The sequence below is a fragment of the Leuresthes tenuis genome, unplaced genomic scaffold (assembly GCF_036924035.1).
Source record: "Leuresthes tenuis unplaced genomic scaffold, fLeuTen1.0.hap1 SCAF_21, whole genome shotgun sequence".
In the NCBI taxonomy this organism is placed as follows: domain Eukaryota; kingdom Metazoa; phylum Chordata; class Actinopteri; order Atheriniformes; family Atherinopsidae; genus Leuresthes; species Leuresthes tenuis.
In genome coordinates, this window is record NW_027325375.1 from 19,612,655 (window position 1) to 19,635,226 (window position 22,572).

The following is a 22,572-nucleotide window of genomic DNA, read 5'->3' on the forward strand; positions in this document are numbered from 1 at the left end:
TTTTAACCGCCTCTGATGTGGAGTCGTTCACTCACACCTGTGAAGCAGAGGATTTCACTACGGGGTACACTAGAAAACTAAGACTGAACAACTTCAGGAAACGTACGATGTAAACATGGAGCTGAACAATGAAAGAGAAATTTGTTTAAAATTAAAATGATGACAGAAAAAAGCGAGAACTGCAGCATTGCAGATGGTTGCTGAGGACATAAAATCAATAAAGTTGGATTTATGCTCTCATTTCCCCCCTCAACTGCCTCTGTTGGTCACCTCCATATAATATCTTGTGTAAGCGTAGCGTTAATGTTTTAGTACATGCATAACCAACGCTCCAATCAAATGCAGGCTATGTAAGGTAGTCATAGAAAAAAAAGCTTGTTTAAATATATTATAAAGCAATTATGCCAACCAGAGAGGGGTGCCAGAGGTCAGAATGAACACATTTTCATGATGATCAAGGGTCTGTGTGAGGATGAAGTGCATCAAACACAGATATGTGCTTTCATGAAACTGGTGGAGATAAAATGGCTGAAAGAGCGTAACTACAGCTTTGTACAAAGGGTCGACTGACTCACAGACATTTACACTTTCACTGAGACCAGAGTAGGGATTTGAAAACGTTGTTCAAAAGGGGAGCAGCAATCATTTCCACTCTTAAAACAGTCTTTTGGCACTTTTTGTTCATCTTTACTCACTAATTCAGTCGGCAGAATGAAGGTAATCTTTTGGCTGTTGTTGATGTAAACGCATCGAAGGAATCTTAAATATAAGAACTCTACACCTCTGTCCTCATCAACATGGAATACCTCAGCTGTGACGATGTTCACATTGTTAACATGGTTCAGTATTAAGGAAATATTTCCAGGAGAATCCACACAAAAGTTTCTGATTGCCTGTCGCACACAAACTTTTCATGTTGGCGACATCATCATCTTTAAACACTAAAAACAAAAGCCTGGAACAGGCTGCCACGTCTTACATCCCATCCCTGTTCAGAGGTGTGCAGGAGTGATTCGACTCTTTTTAGTGATCCAAATGGCTCAGCTGAACAAAAAGAGATGACTCGACATTTAGTACCCCCTTCTAGCTTTTGTAATTCAGTCAACAGGATTCAATTGTTTGAATTGAATTCCAATTATTTTCTAATGATTAGAAATAGATCTATGCCTGGGAAGGTGTTTGTATGTTTGTCCTTTTGGTAATATGATTCTGGGAAAAACTACCAGGTCAAATGTCACCAGACTTAGTGCCAGGAAGAACATGGGTGAAGGACAAAGAAGAAAAAAACACAACAAAACAAAATAAGGTCATTGTCTTGGTGGACAAAGTGTCCCCCTGGTTTATACAAATGTACTCATGAACTTTAGAGGTGTTGTTTAGGTTAAAAATTGGATCTGAGGAACCTTGCTCAAGGGTATGTCAGCAGAAGTAATTATGCTGAGGTGGTGCTGCTGTTTGAGTTTGTCAGACTCAACCTAATAGCCTCACATCACATTCATTTTATCTGTGGCAATCACCACTTAATGACTCATTAGAGGGATTTTTAATGTGTGTTTGGTAAGTACTCAAACACCAAAACCCCCTCATGGAGAAATAAACACAACAAAGACTGAAGCCTAATTTTTGTCCGCGTTCAGTTGAGCTGAGCTCAGACGTTCTCAGTGCTGTGATGTTTTGATGATGGATGAACCGTCAGTGGAGATTAATATGAGTTTGAAATGCTCAACAAAGTTTGAACTCATTTCAGTTTTGGTTTAAAAATATCCGGTCAGCTGCTGGGCTCAGACCATGTTACCAAACCCACTTAGACACAATGAACGTGCACATAAAACACAAGGACACTGACTCCTCTGTTTGAGCCTTTGAGAATGAAACAGCTAGAGGCCAATAACATGGATTACTGCTATGAAATAACATTGAGTATTTCTAAATGTGGGCTCACTGTTTGGTTTGGAAACATAAAAAGTGACTATAATTAATGAGTATGTGATGGAAAAACACAGTGGAATTTTATAATAGGAGACGATAGGGTTGAAAAAGATTAATGAATCAGTTATAGGCTTTGTTATTGTCAGGAGATCATTATTCTTTGCTTAATAACAAGCCAGTGCTGACTTTTTCTGACCATGTTTCCATTCACTTATCAAGCTAATCTGAAGCGACCTTTTGAGAAGCCACAAACGTGAAATGTGAGTTTAAGCAAACAAAGTGGGCTGCATTGTGTTCCCAGATGGTGGCGGTGGAGACTACGCTGCCAGCGGTTAAGTTATCGTATCCAAAAACAAGCCTCGAGGAGACTACATCCACAAGAAGAAAATGGGTAGTTCTTCTTCAGAAATTGCTTTCATTTCTGTTTTTTTTTCTTTTAATGGAAGAAAAATCTATTATATACATTTCAAATACATTTCATATCAGCATACAGATTGATATGTAGGCAAGCATCGGAAGACTGCCTAATGTTTAAACCAATGATGTATCATCATAGCTGCTGACTCTGCAGCCTCTCCGGTGTACTTTAATGCAAACGGTCTGCAGCCAAAATGTACTCAGACCTCCCAGTTATCGCCACTATTGCAGTGATTAAAACAGCCTGAAAAAGCTTTAAGAAATTCTTCTTTTCTTTACTACACTTGTGAAGTGATGCTATATTGTCCATCCAGGTCACTTTGTTAGAACGTATCGATTTCTGTTAATGACATGCAACATTACAATTCTTTCAGTCTCTCACCGCCACTGCAGATGAGTTGGAATGAAAGCCCTAACTGAAGGGTTGGAATAACTTCCTTCACAAGTATGAGAAGCTCTTGTTTGAAAGAACTAAAACAGGAAGGGTTCCAGTTATATGTACTGACTTAGAGGGTGTCGAGGATGTGGATAATATATACGGACATAATATATAGACAGAGGGATGTAAATCGCTAATGACAACTATTGACAATGACAATTTTGAAATTTGTGTCTGTTCTGATCCTGGTGTCTGTATATTTGAATTGTTTCTGTATTTGAATATTGTGTTTTATACATATATATATATACATACATTTGGGAAACTCACAATATTTCTTGCCTGTGGAAACATGATCCCTTGCCTGTATTTTCAATTTAAAGCTTAAAGAGGTTTTTTTCTTTATCACAGTACAGTCACCCATCAACATAAGTACTGTGATCCACGGCTACAGAAAGTCTTCCAAACTCCACATATTTTATTCTTCTTTATGTCTTCATTACATCCATTTGATTGTTAGATCTTGGACATGCAACAGCACTAGCAAAGGTAAAAGGTTTCAGCACAACATTGTAACCTGTAGATTCAGTTAACATTCAGAACTTTCTTCGTCTTTGCCATTTGTGTTTCTGTTTTGATCTCTTCATGTTCTGTAATTATACATTTTGTTGGATGTCTTGCAGCCAGCTAATTTCCCAATTAAGGGCTATAAAATCTTGAGGTTTAGCTTTAATAGTCATCCCCAACACCCCCCCAAGTGCTGAATTCATGAATTTAGCAGACTCTGCCTCAAATATAATTAGTTTCCTCAGCTATATCTCCATTTCACAGTTTCCTAAATGCACTACGTGCCCATTGTCCCTCTCCCATTCCGCTTAAATGAATAACACGTGAACTGTGAAACCAGCCTGCCAGAGGTCTGGGGTCGACCTTTTTTCTCTCTCTGTCCTCCATTTCTCCCTCTGTTGACCTTTCAGTAATGACTGCTGCAGCTACTGAGGTTTAATTGTTCCCATTGAGAGCCAGTAACTCCAATCTCATCAACAGAATGGGATTTAATACAACCAGCAGTCAATTCTGTATTCTGTCGGCTAGTGGAAAGAATGGGTTGTTTGGAAGCAGCTTGGGACTAATTCTTGGAGAGAGAAGCTGGACTTGAACGAAAAAAACTGAGCCTTGACTATGGCTGGTCGTCTGGGTTTCAAATCTACTTCTGCTTGACTTGTTCTCCCAACCAAATTCCACTTTCTTGTTCCGTTAGTATTGCCCTATTGGGGGTAATTTCAAACACTTAAGATTGCAAATTTCTCATTCAGAAATATGGGAAATTAGCATGATTAGCATGAAGTGATGGGGGCTATATAATTAAAATTAGTTCAAATTACATGCCAGAACAACTAAAAGCAAAAAGCACCTTATTGTCTTTTACCAAGTTGGCATAATGAGCCCATAATAGTGATGTCAACTCAGCATCTAAGAAAAAAATTTCACATGCGTTTCATTCACCCATCCATGATAATTGGGTACTAATGTTTTATAGATTGAAGTTGCCCAACTAATCAAAGTCATTTTTGCTCACAAAACCTAATCTGTATCAATTAGAAACAAAGGTAACTAAATGCTCCAAAATGGCACTGAATGGTGAACTCGCACAGCAATCAACTCCACTGTCCTGGTTAAAAGCTCATGCAAAAATGTTTCTCCTACCACCCTCTCCTACCTCAGAACGGGGACTTTCGGTCTGCATACTACTTGAGTTGAACCTGTTATATTAGTTTTTCTGTTCACCATGAAGAAAATGTTGCCTGACCCATTTATTCCAAGTACTGGCAAACCATTTCAACAGGTTTAAACCACACAAAGGGGTCATTTCGTGCACTTCTTCATGCAAGGCCATATGCAAGGCCATATAAGATAAGAAAAGTTGTTGATGCATGATTGCCTCAGGATAATACAGGAGGGGCCAAGGACAATCAATTTCTTTATAAGAAGGAAGAAGCAGAAGGATATAAAATGAAACAGCAAGGGTGAAAAACACAGCCAATAACACTTTGTTCCAACCAGTCAAAAAAAACAAAGACATACCAATGCCCACTTTGACTTCTGTCTTTTACAAAGCTAAAGAACCAGCAACAGCACACAAACACAACTAAGAGCAGCCCACTCATCAAACAGTTCCATATACCTGACACTGCCTCCAAGTGGCAGTAAAGCGATATAACATGTACATATGCATTTGCAAACCCCTGACAGAGCAGTCGCAGAACCATGTTCAAGCTCTTATCAGGTGATAAGCAATATACACAAACATGATGCAGACAGGCAAGAAATCTCCCAGTGAAATATGACACTTTAGGCAAATTTGCACATATAATTTCTTGCTTATTTCATATTTTACAGCGATACCAGGATGTAAAACCACATGGGCTCATTCTTGTTTGAAAGCTCCAAATAGTTAGCAACTGATTTTTTTCAACATGGTTGTGTTTTTTACCTCTTAAAAGACATACTCTGAGCAAGAAATAAAGGTGAAAAAAGTCCAAAACAAATTAACAATGCAACGAACACTGGATGCACAGCTGTGCAAAGATACATTTTTAAATATTAACCAAAAGCAGGCTGGCGATAAAGGCTAAGTCGCAGTGTCTGACGTACAGAGGAAGAAGTTCCAGGAAATTCCCTAATTTAGAGGAAGTACTTTAATCTCTGGGAAGAACTGGGACATTTTATCTTTTCTAGAAAGATGCCGATCTAGACATGAGTCTTTTGTTTGTCTGCACATACAAAAAACAGTGGGTGATTCATATCATTTCGCTTCTTCCTCATGTGCATCAAGTTGTCTTTGACACAGACAAAACCCACCTGAGACAAGTGTATAAAGTTTTTTGTCCATATGTGAAAGTTTTTTCCATTTTTTCTATTGATCTTTTGCAGTTCAAATCTTCCAAAAGGGAATTAAGAATGTCAATGGAAACTAATGGGTAGGTTTAGATTTCAAAGCTATAAGGTTAGGTTTCGGAAAAGACCATGTGTCACAGGAAGTTGAGAAGGACCCAAAAAGCAGACTTCAAGCAGGAGGTAGAGGGGAAACAAGACGCTATTTATTATAAAACGGTAACAAAAAGCGCAGACTAATCTGACATAAAACACCAAAAAAAACACCAAAAAACTGAGAATTGGCAAGAATCTGGCAAGGACTGAAGGAAAACATGGAGCTTAAATACTGAGGATAACTGACAGGTGTGACAGTAGAGCTAATGACCAGAACAGGAGGGAACTGAGGAAACTAAGGAATAATGATAAGGATGTAGATACAAAACAGAAAGAAGAAAAGACAAACAAACTAAGAACATCAAACCAGAAGAATAAATGAACTATGAAAAACTCCAGAAACTCAAAGACAAGAACAATGGAACAGAAAAAAACATAAATTATGACACCATGGTTTGGTGTAAAACAGCTTTTCTTTCTTTACCTGTACTCCAGGTAATGAGAAATATCAAATGGCAACAATTTCTACTGTCACCAATTTATTGAGTACGTTATTTGTAAAATGCTTCAAGTCAAAGGCTTTTTGTGAAAGTCAAGATCAGCAATTCTCAAGACTTCCCAAGCTGAAGTCCTAGACTTTGTTTCAACCCGTAAAGGATTCATCACTCATGTGTCTGCTAACTCGCTCTTAAGCTCTGCAAATCCAAGAGGAGAGGTACATTCAGGTGCTAATTCCCTCCTCCAGTGAGTGATCACTTTCACACTGTGACAGATTCAGTATCAGAGGGTTCATGCCAGGGGATAGCACACAAATGGATGTATATACACCCAGTAAAGCAGTCAGTGAAGCACATACCCGTAACTAAGTAATGCCAGGGTAATATTACAGATTGATAAGTGGTGAGAAAACATGGGAGTACTGTTAGTTTTTTTTTTTTTTAGTCTATTGGAAAGAGCACGGGTCCTCATTATCATCATTATTACTTTCAGCTGCCTAACCTCCTTCACTTCATCTTCTCTTTGTTTGACTTCACTAACCACCTCTTTTCCATGAATGAGACCAATGAAGAAGCTTATCAACTTTGCTCCGAGGGAAAATTACAGCTCCCTCTCCTGCTCAGCACACCAACATTCCACAGCCGACCTGTGGATTTTTATCTACCAAGACCTCGTCAAAAGCTTTATGACTGAACGGCTATCTGCAAAGAGAAAATCGTCTCACATTGCAGCTCGTACTTTGTTCCAATCAAAAATAGTCCCAGCTGCTCAGGGTTTTTTTTTTGTGAGGAAAAGGCCTTATTCTTCCAGAGTTGAAGAATTCAAAGGCTTTCATTCAAAAAGAAAATTGGTCACAAGTTAATGTCTCGAAAAAAATACACAATTTTATCTTCAAGACAAAGCTGATGAGTGAAAACCTCAGATGGCCAGAGGGTGGCAGTTTATTTTTGTCAAAACATAAATTTTTTTTGAACGGATACTTTATCAAACATCTTTAAGGTGATTGATAGAACTGAGCCGCAACATCAAAATGTTTCATCAGCAGCTGATGGGTGAATCTGAACAGTTCACCTCTCACAAACTGCACTGATCATGAGCTGCATTTCCCTTCTGTGTGGGTTTTATAGCTGTAACTATATGCAAAGATGACAAAGATCACTTTATTACTTCTGCAGGTTTTTTCCCCTGAATGTACTTGATTTAATTACGATTCCAGAGCAGAGGCGTCCATACAAAACACATTTTCTTGACTCTGTTTCCTTGGTAAAAAAAAAATAGTCTGCTTGACTCTGCTCCTTTGTGGCTAAATTTTTTTAATCCAAAATGAGTAATTGAGGGAATTTCTGCACCCATTCGTGGTTAAAGATGGAACCAAAAATCAGACTCAGTTTGACTCAGATTCATAAATGAGAACCGAGCCAATAAATCTCCACAAAATAATGCATATATATACACAATTAAATATGTGTGTACATACAGTTTTAATCGTGAATCTATTATTTCCTGTATCTGGCTTCAGTTGACAAAGTAGAATAATCATTAAGAAGGAGAGGAATAGCTTTTTTATACCATTTTTATAATAGAAATCAGAAGATTCATAGAGAAGGTGGATGAGATGTTTGTCCCATCCACAATAACTATGCTTCATTTCTACAGATATGCCTCCATACATCCAAATAATACACACTTCTATATCAATTCTATAAAAAATCACACAAAAACATCTGCCTCACTCAGTTCAGCCACCCAATGTTTACCATAAAGGGTATGTTTACTGAATGAAAAAGGGAAGCTTAACTAAGACCATAAGAAAAACAAATGAGAGTAATTTTCTTCTTGGACACCTTAGGCAGTCTCACCCAGAGGTTAATGGAAAATGACACCATTTTCAGGCTGACTGAAGAGGCTCCAGCTTCCACTGAACAGGCCCAGATCACTCTGTCCCATAAACCAGCCCAACAAGCACCACAGCTCTTTATATGACAGGCTGAATTTAGCTCAGCGCTCTCTGTGTGTGAATCCGTGAGCTGGGTGTGTGTTTTTCTCTGAGCTGTAAATACTGCTGGCACTCCCCTCTCAGATTACAGGAGGATGTAAATATCTCAGTCGCTCTGAGGTCATCTCCTGCAGTCGCTGCTAATATGAAAAACCCATCTAAAGCTTGTGTCATTTTATCAGAGCATGGACCATCCCAATGCAGACATGTAAAGGTTCAAGTTCTATTTCAAGAGCAGCTGCTTTCCACACTCTCTCCACTTCCTCTACATCTACCCGTATCTACACAGAAAGACTCTTAAAGTATTCCAACCAAGATCCAACTTCTAAGGCCTCTGGAACATTGTTCAGATCTCTGCTGAGCTCAAAAAGTACCCAGCATGGACTGCAGTTAAAAGATGCTTGTAGCTGCGTTGACGTCACCCATTGCCTTGGGCTCAGCTGTTTGCCATTTGATAGACAGATGAGGACAGCAGACGAGCCAATTGGGAACACACACTCTGAGTCTATGAAGTCTTGCAGGATGAGGTTTGTGCTGAAATAACCAAGGTCCTCCAGAAAAAAAGATGTCACCTTGATGGTGGCATACGTATCTTCAAGTTCCCATGATTCCCCTCTGCATCAGTGGTACCTTTACACTTATGGAAGTCATGTCAGCTTTAAACTGATTAAACTACTTTAGACTAAAACTGACATGTCGTGTTAGTTTGGCCTATCGCAGAGGAATATTTGTTAGACATAGGCAAAAAAAAAGCACTCAAAGCACTGTGATTAATCTTGATTAATCTGCAAAATTTGAAGCAAATTCCAAGATATCTTACCTTTTTCTCAAGCTTCACTATTCAGTGACCTCTCTGGGAATTTTGCCAAATTTCCTGCTGGAATCTGCATTCAGCAAACCACCAAATGTGACTAAATAACGTTCGCCGATTAACTTTAGAGAAGCTGGTGATGCTGGCCGATTGGTTGAAGATGGGATGGTCAAATTCCCCTTCCAGGCCCGGAGAGACTCGGAGAGGCGGAGGCTTTTGGTTCAACAAACTTCCTCCTGAAGGCTTTGAGTCTGTCTCCTGGGATCAGTGATTTGTATCCCGCAGTCACACCAGTCACACCATGCTTAGCTTTAAGTAAAAGCTCCAGCAGGGACCCCGGGGACAGAAAACATTCTGTGCTTATCCCTCCCACTGCTCATTAATCTCTGCCCGGCACCAGGGACCAAGCAGACCGCCCCTGGTTGTGTGTTGTGTTAAAGAACTCTGCTATAACAAAGTTATGTTCTGTCTGAAGTTTTACAACATTATGTAAGTCAATCAACCTTTATGAAGAAGTCTGAATATGCACTCTGTAAACAGTATAATGGATGTAAACAGAATCAACTTTAAATTGGTTTAAAACATTTGAAATATTTTATTTTAGCTCCCCCTTTTTGTGCTTACCAAGTTATTCCCTTTTTATAATAAAGTTTTTGGATTGAATTCATTTTCAGTCTAGTCCTTGTACCTGACCATTTTTAGAGTGTTTGCTAAGCCACTTAACACCAACCTATGAATCATTCAAGCATTAATAAACCAGTGTTGTGTCTACGCATAACGGACAACTTAGCAAAGAACCGATTCTAAATAGTATCTTTAAGCACTTTGTTACTAGCAGCCTGTCACAAAGACACAGCATTTGTTTCCATTATGTGTAGACACAACACTGCTTCATTAATGCTCTGATGCTGAAAAGTTGGAATATCTCAGCATGGTGTGCAGTGTGTCCTTAAAACATTTGAGGAAACTGGACAAGTGGAGGACAAAAGAAGAAGAGTCGGGCTTAAAAAACTATCTACAGCAGATGAACAGTATCTGAAAGTGATGTCCTTAAGAAAGAGGAAAAAAATCCAGCAAAGACCTGACACAGAACCTGAGAGATGCATCTGGACCTTCAGTTAATTCATCTACTCTTGGCCCAAGCCTCATCAGAAATGGTCTCCATGGAAGGGTGGCTGTCAAGAAGCCATTCTTAAGGAAGGGAAACAAGGAGAAAAGGCTGAGCTATGCCAAATGACACAAGAAGTGGACTGAAAATCAGTGGCAACAGGTCTTATGGAGGGATGGATCCTCCCCAGAGCCTAGACCTCAACATTACTGAAGCAGGGATCATCTTGACAGAGAAAGGAACAAAGACTTTTCCACTGTTCTGTACAGTATATTAATATTCTGTATAAAAATGTAGCAGACTGTGGCTTCAGACCACAAATGTGAAAAATTTCTGTCTGTGTCCAAAGTGAAGGCGATGAGAAATTTCCTTCAATCCAGTTATTGAATTTGATTATGGTGCAAGATTCCCCTCCATCTCTCCAGCTCCACTAAGCTCGGACATTTCTGGCTTCAAAGTGACTAAGACTTTTGACAGACTCTACTCCAGACAAAGCTTTCTCTGTAATGCTCTCAAACAGTTTTTTGGGGTTTGAATTACAAAAGCTCCATCTGTAACTCGTCTGTTGGATGACATCCTCGCAAAGCCGGAGTTAGGGAGTTAGTCATCCATCTGTTGAACCAGGAGAGGAACAAGAGTTCCCTGAGGGACGGTGTTTTATTTGTTTTTCTTTGTGATTTATTGTCATTTCACGTCCAGGTGGGCATGCAGGGCAGATGAGGTTCAGACCGTGAAGAGGAAGTGAAATGTTAAAGGCATTGAAGTATCTCCATGACATCGGTCCTTCCTCCCCTCAGACCGTTTATCTGACTAACGAACATGCCTGATTTGCTGTATTAAGCAGACCCTGAAGGAAGGGCAGCTAATACTTCACTCACCCTCCCGTTTAACTCATTATCACACTGACTGTAGACCCCCATGGACAGGAGGTGCAGCTACTTTTATCTGTCTCAGTCTGAGTACAGCAGAAAGAAGCTTTACCGATAAACAGAATGAAACCCAAAATGACCAGGCAGACAAATCAGGCGGCTCTTGTGAAGTATTTGAAGATGAAAAAAAACCCAAAAAGCTCAAAGAACATCTCAACAATATGTCTAAACTTTGTAACATGCAAATGAAATGGAGATCTAAAAAATGACAAGAGGAAATTGGAGGTGTTAACATGACCAGGGTGGTCAGGTATGTAGAGGCAGAGAAGCAGGAAGCAGATTAACATTTTCCAATGGTTATCTCTATAACTAAAAACTAAAGACCGTGACAGACTGAACTCAAACAATGTCAGCTTTTCACATCATAGTCTTTCCAGTCCATACAAGTCCTCAAAGCAGATAAATAAAGAAAACCCAATTAAACAGATGTGGAAACAAAAAAAAAAAACTTTAGGAAGAGGTAAGTCAAAGGAATAAATATTTAAACTCAAGAGCAGGAATTACAATATATGTTTGTGGTATGGTATAATGGCACAAAGTCTATTTCTGAGGACTGAGGTCAGACAGTCAAGCCATGTTTGGACTTGTTTTGCTGCATTTGAGTAAAGACGGCCTCCCATTATTATGGAACAGTGAATTCTGAATTAATCCCGCTAACTCTAAAGCAAAATGTCAAGACATTTGTCCGTGACCTGAATCTCAAGAGAGAGTCAGTCATGCAGCAAAACAACAACCAGTCCCTCCAACAAGGGTGAAAAAAATCTGAAAATGTTGCGGAGGGACCTAAAAACGAGGCCTTCAAGTGATGAAATCAACCAAAAACAGAGTGTAAATTGCTCAGTTTGAATAAAAGAGCTTCCATTTTTTCCCAAACAATTGGGTTCTCTTTATTTGCTGTTGGAGCTTTTTTGGAACGTATACAGATACACAGAAACTTTCGAGCACTACTATACAAGGTAAATCAAATCTTTGAACACATTCATAAAGAAAATTATTCTTAAAAAAAATAAAAAATCCCTGCATCTACCTGAATTTTACAACATCTTAAGTTTAAGTGCTCATCCATTCAAACGTGCCTATTTTCACAGGTTTTTAGGGAAGTGAAAACAATTCATTATGTCCCGCTACGTGTCATTCAGTAGCCATGCTTTGAGAATAAGCAAATGCTTCCCAATTAAAAAGTCTCCATGCAGCACACAGCGTGACAACACTCAACAACAGCTTGTCCACTGCATTAGTCATGCCTCTGATGCTGATAGGGTAACAGTTAGAGCTCCCGTTGCGCTCATTCGACCAATTTTTTATCAACTGAGAGACTGCTGTTGCATGCAACGATGCCAGATGGATCAGTCAACTCAGCGGAAGTTCAAAGATTCAAAAGTCTGGACCCAGGCATGGCGAGGAGAACTTCCATGTGGCCTTCAAGACAGATTGGACAAACTTCCTGTGAGGAAAGATAATGTGTTGTGTTGTATGATTAGTTTTCTACTCTAGATATGGCAGATGAAGCAAATCCATAGTACAGGACCCCCTAAATAATCCTTATTTCTCGAGAAGGATCCCCGTGGTGGAAATGTAGCTTCGGTTTCGAAACTCTGCCAATAAAATTAGGTTGAGTTCTGCTGAGCTTTTCTTCCATATTTTCGTCACATTTCCTGTTTCAGTGGTACAATATCTTCTTTTATTTGTTCAGTTTGGCAACATAGTTTTCTTTTTTACCGAACACAGTCTCACAGCAGTGAGATTGTGACGTCCTCACAAACCGCTAGGACACAACTTTTTATTGAGTTTTCAGACACAAAAATAACTACACACGGAAATACAGTTTCAAGGCATGTTGTCAAACTGTGACAACAAGAGAACTTTCAAGTCATAACAGAAACAAAGTCTGAATCAGGAGCTTGTGAGGGTTTGGCTGTGGAGTCTCAATTAAAATTGCTTGGTTTAGACAGATTCACTGGTTTTTGGAAGCATTCAATGTCATTAATACATGTGGATGTTGGTAAAAACATGCAGCAGATCATTTCATAGTATAATTAAAAGCTGAATAAGTAAATAAATCAAATATCTGGCACACTGCACCAGCTTTAGAGGAAGAAAAGCCCACAGAGGAAGGAGCTGGTCTTAATCTGTAGTGTTTGACAAGTAAATGAAAAACATGAAGAGGGTGAAGTGAAAGTGTAACGCTATGACAACTGTGTTACATTCTGGAATTATTCTCAGGTTAAAGCACCATTAGAAGATTTGGCAAATTGTCTGCTCTTTGGCTCCCCCCTCAGTTGCAGGATGTGACCTCATCACGAAAACAAATGCGTGTGAGCCCTGCACACGTACAGCCGTACACCGGTATTTGTTGTCATGTTGAAAAGGTCACAAAGATGACATGAAAAGGCCCCCCAAAAATGTCAAGCAACTGCAATGCAATACACTGTGGTGCATGGCTGGAAACCAAAGTCATGAACTGCGGCATCTCAGCCTCAAAGGCAGTTTTACACCTTCAAAACAGAAACATAGTTCTGAAATCAAGTGATTAAATTTATGTGACTATGTTATATTTCGCTTTGGAATTGGGTTGTCTCTAGTCATATCACATAAAACTTAGATTAATGTTGAAGATACTTGATGCAACTACGACTTTTTCTTGTGTTATAGCAACTTTGTCACTACCTCCTCTCCTTTATTGGTGTTTTACGAGAGTTGAACAGAAAATACCACTTTAACTACAACTTTGCTGTTCCTTTGACTATAATTTTGTGTATGTTTGGGGGGGGGGGCTTATCCTGGCTGCAACATGCAGGGTAATCCCTGGACTGGTCCCCAGCCTATTGCAGGGCATCGAGAACTCTACACCTCCAATAGCCTCTAACAGCGGGACATGTGCAACACTACACCCCCACATGCACACATTACTCACAAGTTTACACCTTTTTTTCTTAATGACACACACACGAAACACGGGGAAAGCATGACAACAAACCTGCATTATTGCAAGATACTACAATTCCAGAAGCACTGCATGAGAACCTTATATCTCCTTTATAGAGCTGGAAAATGAATACATTATAGATGCTGTGATATTAAAAAACTAGGTTTTAGGAAGCTGTTTTTAAACAAGGTTTCAATTCTAAACCACTTTTTCAGGAGTAGTTTAAGGTCATCATGTGTTAGATTAGAACTGCACTGGCTTCATTTTGGTAGAAAACCAAGGAATCCAACAAAGTGACTCTTCACAGGTCAAACCGAACCTTAAATTGCAACACACTGTAGTCGTCATTCAACCAAGACGAGGGTGACCTTCAGATCAAATGCTGAACTAAAGGCTTCAAAATACCAACGCTTACTTTTCATGGCATATATGTGAATGTATGACCATAAGCGCCTCACACGCAGATGCGTAATTTGATCGCATTAGCTGTTGTTTGTGTCTTCAGCACACTTCTTACAGTTGCATCAACAGATAAGCTGCTCTACTACCTGTTTTCGAGGAGTCATTTGTAGAACACGATGCTCTCAAATTGGACTTGACACACATTCTCATCGCTCAAAATACAAGCGGAGAGCACTGCCCCCGGATATAGAAAACGGCACGCTGTGATGTATGAACATGTCTCTTTAAGTTCTGACAGCCAGCATATGCAGAAAAAGGAAGCGATCTTTTAATGTGCTGCAGCATGTTTTTCCACAGAAGGGATTTTCTTAGTGCTTGAACAAGTTAGGCTAATAAACTAATTAGTGTTGTCGTTGCCATACTGTATTTATGACCACATACTTACGGTACATACAGTAGGATTCCTGAGATTATATCCTGTCTATTCCCTTTTTGTGCTGCTGTCAGTCATACACCCAGAACAAAGTATTTGATGAATGTAATGCAGAAGCATAAACAAGAATGGATGAAAATGTGCATAAATTCCAAAAACTGAGTCGAAAAGTAGATAACGGAATAGAACAGAGGCTGCTTCAGGCTGTTGTATCTTGGTGTTGCCTTTATGTCTGCTGCCGGCTGGAGGTGATAGCTCTATAAAGGAGATATAAGGTTCCCAAACAGCACAACCCCCAAAGACCAGGCAAAGAACCCCTTCTTGAGTGAGTTAGTTTTTAGTTAGAGTGATACACAAAATGTGTAGAAACAAAGTGTTTTCCTGGCAATGATTATAAACAGGGCCCCGGTTTCTGCACTAATCATGGTGTTATTTACCATGATATGCATTTTAAGCTTTTGGCGTGTTATTTTATACTGTTCAAATATGTCAGATTAGGGTTAGGGTATATTGTGATGGAGAGTTTCCTCCTATCCCACTGTGCACCACCGGGCACAAGTATAGCGCAGAACGTCATTTCCTCTAACTACATAGCGTTAAATACATTGTGTAAAAGCACAAAAAAGCGTTGTAATTACAGCCAAAATGCCGAATAACTTGACGCACAATATAACCCCTTCTCACGAAACCTGGCTGGTAGAAACAAGTCAAAGACTCATCAGGTTGTATATTGGTTCAGGTATTTGCACTTCTTTCCTTTTAAAATAGAGTTTAATTTTTCATTCTTTGCTCTTTTAATTGTGATACAAGTGGTATCATTTTATTGGATGTCTCGAAGACTTATATAATTTAATATATAATTGGCAGGTCTAAATACTTCTCAGATCAGTGATTAATTAAGATTTATAACAAATCACATATGCATGGTCCAAACATTTACTCACCTTAGGCTTTGATATGATTTATTTATGCTACTCACGGGTTCAGATAAGGTGATTAAGTGTGAAGAGCTGTTTTTCTCATTCTGAACATATATTTTAAAGGCTCAATGTCATGATGTTCTTTAGATTCATTGGAAAAAAAAGACTTGAAAGCCCAAAGCCAAAGACCTCAACAAAAGTACCATAGAAAAATCAAGATTAAATTCTCAGAACCTCTGAAACAGCCTTAACCAAGTCCTGATTTAACATTAAAAGAAAACATATGGCTGATGAAGAAAGTGCTCACTGTCACTCCAACACATTAATTGAGGGTGGGTGGAAGAATTGGAAGTGTTCCTGTCATTGCTTGGTTCACTCTGAGTTTAATTTCTTCCCTTCTACCACATTTCAAATGTTTTTCTTATTCTATAAATCCGTCTGGCAGACACATTAAAAACATTACACACCCACCCTGAGTGAAACTCTCCATCAGACCATACGGCTCCGCATCTGAGAAACTCTTCTGATTTATGTAGATCTCATATTAGAGCCCCGCTGTGAAGCAGACCTCATGTATTATTCACGGCTACAACCACGTGTGCGAGTTTGGATGTGCCACATGGTGTGTTGTACTGCGACTGACTCATCACAGGCTCAGCGGATCGGTGGGAAGACACAGACGAGGCGTGGAGCTGACAAGGTAAAACAGACGTGGACGGTAAGAAACTGTAAAAATGAAAGAAAATGATGGGGAAGACGGGAAGACTGTAAGACTCAAAGAGTTTTAAGAAGAGCTGCAGCAACTCTGCAGACTCTGACAGTCAGAGGGTTTATAATGGATGTTTTCTCAGGCTCATAAAGCCTTGAACACCTGTGGTCACGTGGGACCAAAAAAGTGCACATACTGCAATATACACGAGAAAAAGGAGGGCTGTTTGACTAGGCTCCCCTTCCAAACTTATTTTTGATTAGTTCTGTTCACCATGTTTATATTAAATTTGCATTTTACTTCCCACTTTATGTTGCCTTTTCTCTTTTTGCGAAGAGACTTAGTTAAATCCTTCTAATATTGGCTCTGTAAATGAAACCCATTACTTCTCTGATATGTTTAGGGACGAGAATGATGAATGGTCTTTGTGAATGCAGAGAGCTGAAGTCATGAATCTGTACAATATTTCGGGCTGCAAGTGTCAGCATGGATTACATTTAATAAAAATCCTGAAGTTGTTTACTGTACAGATTGGGAGAGCCCAGCAAGCAATGGAATATAAGCACAGGAACCTGAAAGATCATCGACACAAAAGAAAAAGACCACATGTTGACCACATGGGATCTGTGGGAGGTGCAGTACTGAAACAATCCAGACAATTTCGAATTATTCTGTGTGATGCAGAGTCATATCTGAACATCTTATTGTTTTATGTGGTGGCATCTCAGAAAAAAGGACGAGGGTGAAAGCTTTAGAAGTGAGGTTTTCTACCTTAGATCTGTCCACTTAGACTAAATGCACCTCATGTGAAGAGAACATCACTTCTATGAATGTTTTACGGGATTTAAACAGGCAATAACGGAGTTCACTCTTTTCCAGTTCACTCCGCTTTCTAAATAAATCAAATTCAGTTTTCCCTCTACCTCCTGTTGGCTACTTGTCTGTATTTTGGGTCCTTCTTCTAGCTTCTTCCACAAATTGTGACAGTAAATCTGTTACGTTACCAACTCACAATTTACAGCTATGAACTGTAAAAGGACTTTGTTTTGAAAATGTAAACAAATGTACCTATTACGTGTTTTCTATCAAATTTGGCTGGTTGACAGCAGACAGATGGTCAACCTTCAGCTGATCATCCTGGGAAATCTAATTAGTGCAACTTAGTTCATGCATTTATGTAATGTTGAATCATAAGAAAATGTGGGTCACAGTGCTGACTGATGATTTTACAACAGCATTTTTTTTTGCCATGAACAAATTTCTTGTTCAGCGGTAAGCATATTTTTTAGAATGATATTTGCTGTATTTGCACCAATGGCGAAGGACACGGCACAAGCTTTGACAGTACCTCAGTATTCAAAGATCGAGGAATGAGAACCGGTTTTAAGACTGTAAGGAACAAATAAAAAGCAGAAAAATGCAAAAGACCACTTACAATGGTGAAGTTCATGACCTTGAGGATCCAGATTGTTAGTGCCAAGTTGATCAGGATCAGGATCATCAGCAGCAGGACGAAGAAATAAAGGCAGCGTTTCCTCCAGCCGTATATTCCCACTTTGTACACTTGTGGTTTCTCTGAACTCTGGACATTGTTCCTATGAGTGCACTGTTCCTGGGTCATCTGAAAAGAATCAAAGAGTATGATAAATGATTATGGCTGAAGGCGTAATGTTGGCTGTACTAATAACAAGCATCAGTCGGTCTCTTTCGGGCTTATCAGCTGCTTGGTTCGAACTGACAAGATAGGTTTATTCTCACTGTTCTTATTGAGCATTGAATCAGTTGTGAAACCCAGTTTGTTCCCAAGAACACCAAGTGGTAATTACATTAATTTACAGCCACATTAATACTTGGCCAGTTGCAGGCAGTGGCTGCAACACACAGCAGAGACATAATTTAATCTGTGATTGGCCAAAGTTTTAGGCACACCCATGACTATTCACTCACTGTCAGCATACAGTGCTGCTTATTGGTTTTCAGATTTCCCAAGAAAAAAATATCCTGATTTAGAAACTAAATGTTCCAAAAGGACAAGACTGTAGCAGCATAAACGTTATCAATTCATTTCAATCTAGCCTTTATATATTCCACCATTATGGAAAAGTATTGGGTATCCATTGTGGAGTTACCCATAAATGCTGATGCAGTCCTGCAGATCCTTTATGGAAACCGACTTGAACATAATAGACTGGACACATTTGGATATTAGGGCAAATAACATACCATAAACATTCCCTTCACATGCTCCCATCCAATCCTCTCTGTTTAGCCACTGATTGGCTACTCTCTTCTGGCACAATGACAGACAGTTTAGTTAGCAATCGCATTGACTGATTACCCCATAAGTGGTCTATAACTCCATTATAACCCCTCTGCACCATTGATGTGCTGATAGTAGCGATTAATGATGATTCTAATTGTCTGGTGGTGAGGACAAGAAGGCTTTGTTCACTTCTAGCACCATAATAATGGCCTTATAACTCTGTGGAAAAATACAATTTACTATCCACCATGCTTTGGAGTGCGAGCCTCACACCACCAAAGCCAATTGTTTTTGACAACCGCACACATTACCCTCTAACTGAAACAAATGGCACAAGACAGTGCCCCAGTGAGAAAGGGCTGAAAGCTACAGAGGAGACACCAAAGCACCAGTCAGCAAAAACAGAGAAATCCCATTGTGTATGTTGGGATTTTCATTTTAGTTCGAGGGGAATAAACAAAGCAAAGCTATCATGCAATTTGCGATGGATCTCCAGAATATTCCCACAAGCTCATTACTATCCTCTTGAGGCTGCTTACATCCCAACTAATAAACATAATAGTATCTTTCTCCTATAGGAAAAGAATTGCACTTAACCTGGCTCCAAATTGGACCTTCTCTCTTTAACTCACCAAAAGAAATTGATTGGAAAAACACTTTTTCAGCTGGGTAAACACCTGCAGTCATGTGAAAAGAAAGTAAGCCCTGTTCCAATTCTAATGTTGCATAACAGGACTTGATAAAAGGTAAACAGAGGTAAACAAAACATCTGACGAACAACAAATGACTCATTACATTGTCATTATTGAACAAAAACTAAACCAGAACGCAGAAACACTGTATAATGGTTTTCTGTTTGACGTTATTAGTCTCTCACATGGTTGTCGAAGGAATTTTGGGCCACTCTTCTTCAAAACTGATCATTTGCTGCTGTGTTTGGGATCTTTGTCCTGTTGATGACCCAGTTTCAGCCCAGCTTTAGCCGTCAGACAGATGGCCTCACATTTGACTCTAGAATACTTTGGTATACAGAGGAGTTCATGTTGGACTCAATGACTGCAAGGTGTCCAGGTCCTGTGGCTGCAGAACAAGCCCACATCATCAGCCCTCCACCACCGTGCTTGACAGCTGGTATGAGGTGTTTGTGCTGATATGCTGCGTTTGGTTTTCTCCAAACGTGCTGCTGTGCATTATGACCAAACATCTCCACTTTGGTCTGGTCTGTCCAAAGGACATTGTTCCAGAAGTCTTGTGGTTTGTTCAGATGTAACTTTACAAACCTAAGCTGTGCTGCCATGTTCTTTTTAGAGAGAAGAGGCTTTCTCCTGCAACCCTTCCAAACAAGCCATACTTATTCAGTCTTTTTCTAATTGTGCTGTCATGAACTTTAACATTTAACATGCTAACTGAGGCCTGTAGAGTCTGAGATGTAGCTCTTGGGTTTTTGACCTTGGGGTGAACTTGCTGGGACATCCTCTCCTGGGAAGATTGGCAGCTGTCTTGAATGTTTTCCACTCGTGAATAATCTTTCAATCTGTATAATGATGGACTCCAAATAGTTTGAAAATGGCCTTATAACCCTTCCCAGGTTGATGGGAGGGCAACAATTGCTTCTCTAAGATCCTTGCTAGTGTCTTTCCTCCTGAATGCTCCATTTGGGCATTTAAAATCAACAAAATTATTTTTGCTCATCTAGAAAGAAAGAAGCTGCTCAACATTGATATTTGTTGCTTGCATTTTCTGTTCAAGGAAAAGCAAAGATATACTGGACGGGATATTGATTCTTTCTCAGCAGGTATCCCTGGCCTGGTGTTATGGCGCCTATTGTTCCCTCTTTCCTGCCCTCACAACCCCCAGCTGGTCGAGGCGGATGGCCCTCTCTGAGTCTGTTTCTGCTGGAGTTTCCTCCTATTAAAAGGATGTTTTCCCCTCCACTGTTGCCTCGTGCAAGCACAGGATGGGAGATAGAATCAAAGAGAAGATCCACTGCAGAATTGAACGAATTTGATTGTATTAGATTATATAGAATTAGACAGAATTAGAGTATATCTTTAAAGTGCCTTAAGATGAATTCCGAAGTCATTTGGCATTATATAGATAAACTAATTTAAAATGAATATATTAGTACAGGTAGTACAGATACAGTGATTTAAAAGTGAGAGTGAAAAATTGGGCTCGACTGTGCTGCTATGGGAAATATAATGGATGAAACTGGTTGGTTGAGGGAAGAATCAATTCACAGAACTAACCGGTCGAACATTTGGGAGAGGGGAAATTGAATAAAAAAGAATTGATTAAGTTGATCTCAAAATTTGTTAAGGTCATTTACATTAATGTTGAAAGTCCTGTGATGTTATGAGGCTACAACATGCGGTTTTGGGTGGTGAACAATGCCTGGAAGCTGAGAGGATGTACAGTCTTTAACCCTGCATCGGCATAAGTGTATGAAAATTTACATCTAACCGATGAGAACCGATGTTCTCAAGATATATTCAGTTATAAAGTCAGTGACTATAATCAATTTATATGTTGGTCAGTTTATCTATATTAGTAGTTATATATCAATCGCTTTTTAGTGTCGGAGGTCTGTGTTGTATCACGTTGAGCTCATATCTACATGTTACAACAGCCATGTGACCTTTAATAAAGCTTAATATGCAGCCTGAAAGTGATGACACGCAAGAACACTATTTCTTTTTTGTGAAACCAGTCAATCAGTCTCATGATGAGATATTTTAAGGATACTCTGTTCCATACACTTTGCATTAATAATTATATAACACATGAAAAAAAACATAAAAGAAAAAAAAGAAAAAAGAGAGAAAATAATTCCATAACACATCAGCATGCAAAACCCCCATTGTGTAGCATGTGATGACATATAGTGGCCAAAAATGGTAAAATTTCAACTAACTGGATGCCATTGAGAAACAGGAAAGGCCCACAGAGGTGGGGTTTGGTTTGTTTCTTCACAGCTAGAAAGTGCTTGATCTAAGGTAATGAAAACTCATTGACTCTCATTTTCATGCAATTCTACACAAATAAAAATATACATATATGATGGTTCTTATCAGGTTTGTACAACAGGTTTCAGGGGATTGGCCATTTGATTGCAGAGCTCATGATGAATTCTCCTGTGTGAAGTTGAGAAAAAAAATGCTCCCTTTCTTCATCACTCTGAACAAAGTGAAAAACACTCTTACATAATAACAGGTTCACCCACAAGTTTATGAAGGGGTTTATTTCACCGTTTAGCAGGAGTATCTGATGGTCATATGGAGTATTAAGTTAAGACTTAATCAAACATAAACACGAATACAATGGCAAACAGCTGCATAAGCCAAAAATAACTCAGGACAGGCTGTTTGATCAGCTCTTTGAGCAATATGCTCAGAGATCCACAGCTTGTGTGAGAGAGGTTTAATAAAGCACCTGATCCTAAATCATGTTTTTTCTGTTTCCATCTGCAGGCAGCAGCCATAGTAGGGACCTCCCAAATATGGCTGTGAGTCATGGCAGACACATCGTGTTCATCCTGGAGCAAACTGCTGCCCCGTCCAATCACCCCTTTGAACAGGATCCGGTTCAGCTGACAGCACCACTCCGACATTCGTTTACACCGTGAAGCTCGATTATGAAAAACCACACACCCCGCACAAAGGCTGGCGGACAGGTTTTCCATTTCCTCTCTGAGGATTAGTTTTGTAAGCTGATGCAAGCCTTGACAATAGAAAAACTGTGAAAGATTCAACTTTTAGAGACCAAATTTAAAAACCTGCAGTTATTCAGTGCTTCATATTTTCAGTCCCCTAAAGAAAAGTAGCATCTCATCAATTTGCACCTACATTAACACACACAATC

The 22,572-nt window shown here is 39.4% G+C and overlaps 1 protein-coding gene across 2 annotated transcripts in view; it reads right to left on the reverse strand.

The window, feature by feature from the left end:
* sgcd (sarcoglycan, delta (dystrophin-associated glycoprotein)) overlaps window positions 1-22,572 on the reverse strand; it is a 326,284-nt gene that overhangs the window by 106,194 nt on the left and 197,518 nt on the right. For both annotated transcript variants that reach the window (XM_072375721.1, XM_072375720.1), the window contains one exon: window positions 17,884-18,069. In XM_072375721.1, coding sequence (XP_072231822.1) covers window positions 17,884-18,069 — 186 coding nt within the window. The remainder of the gene's footprint in view (window positions 1-17,883; window positions 18,070-22,572) is intronic.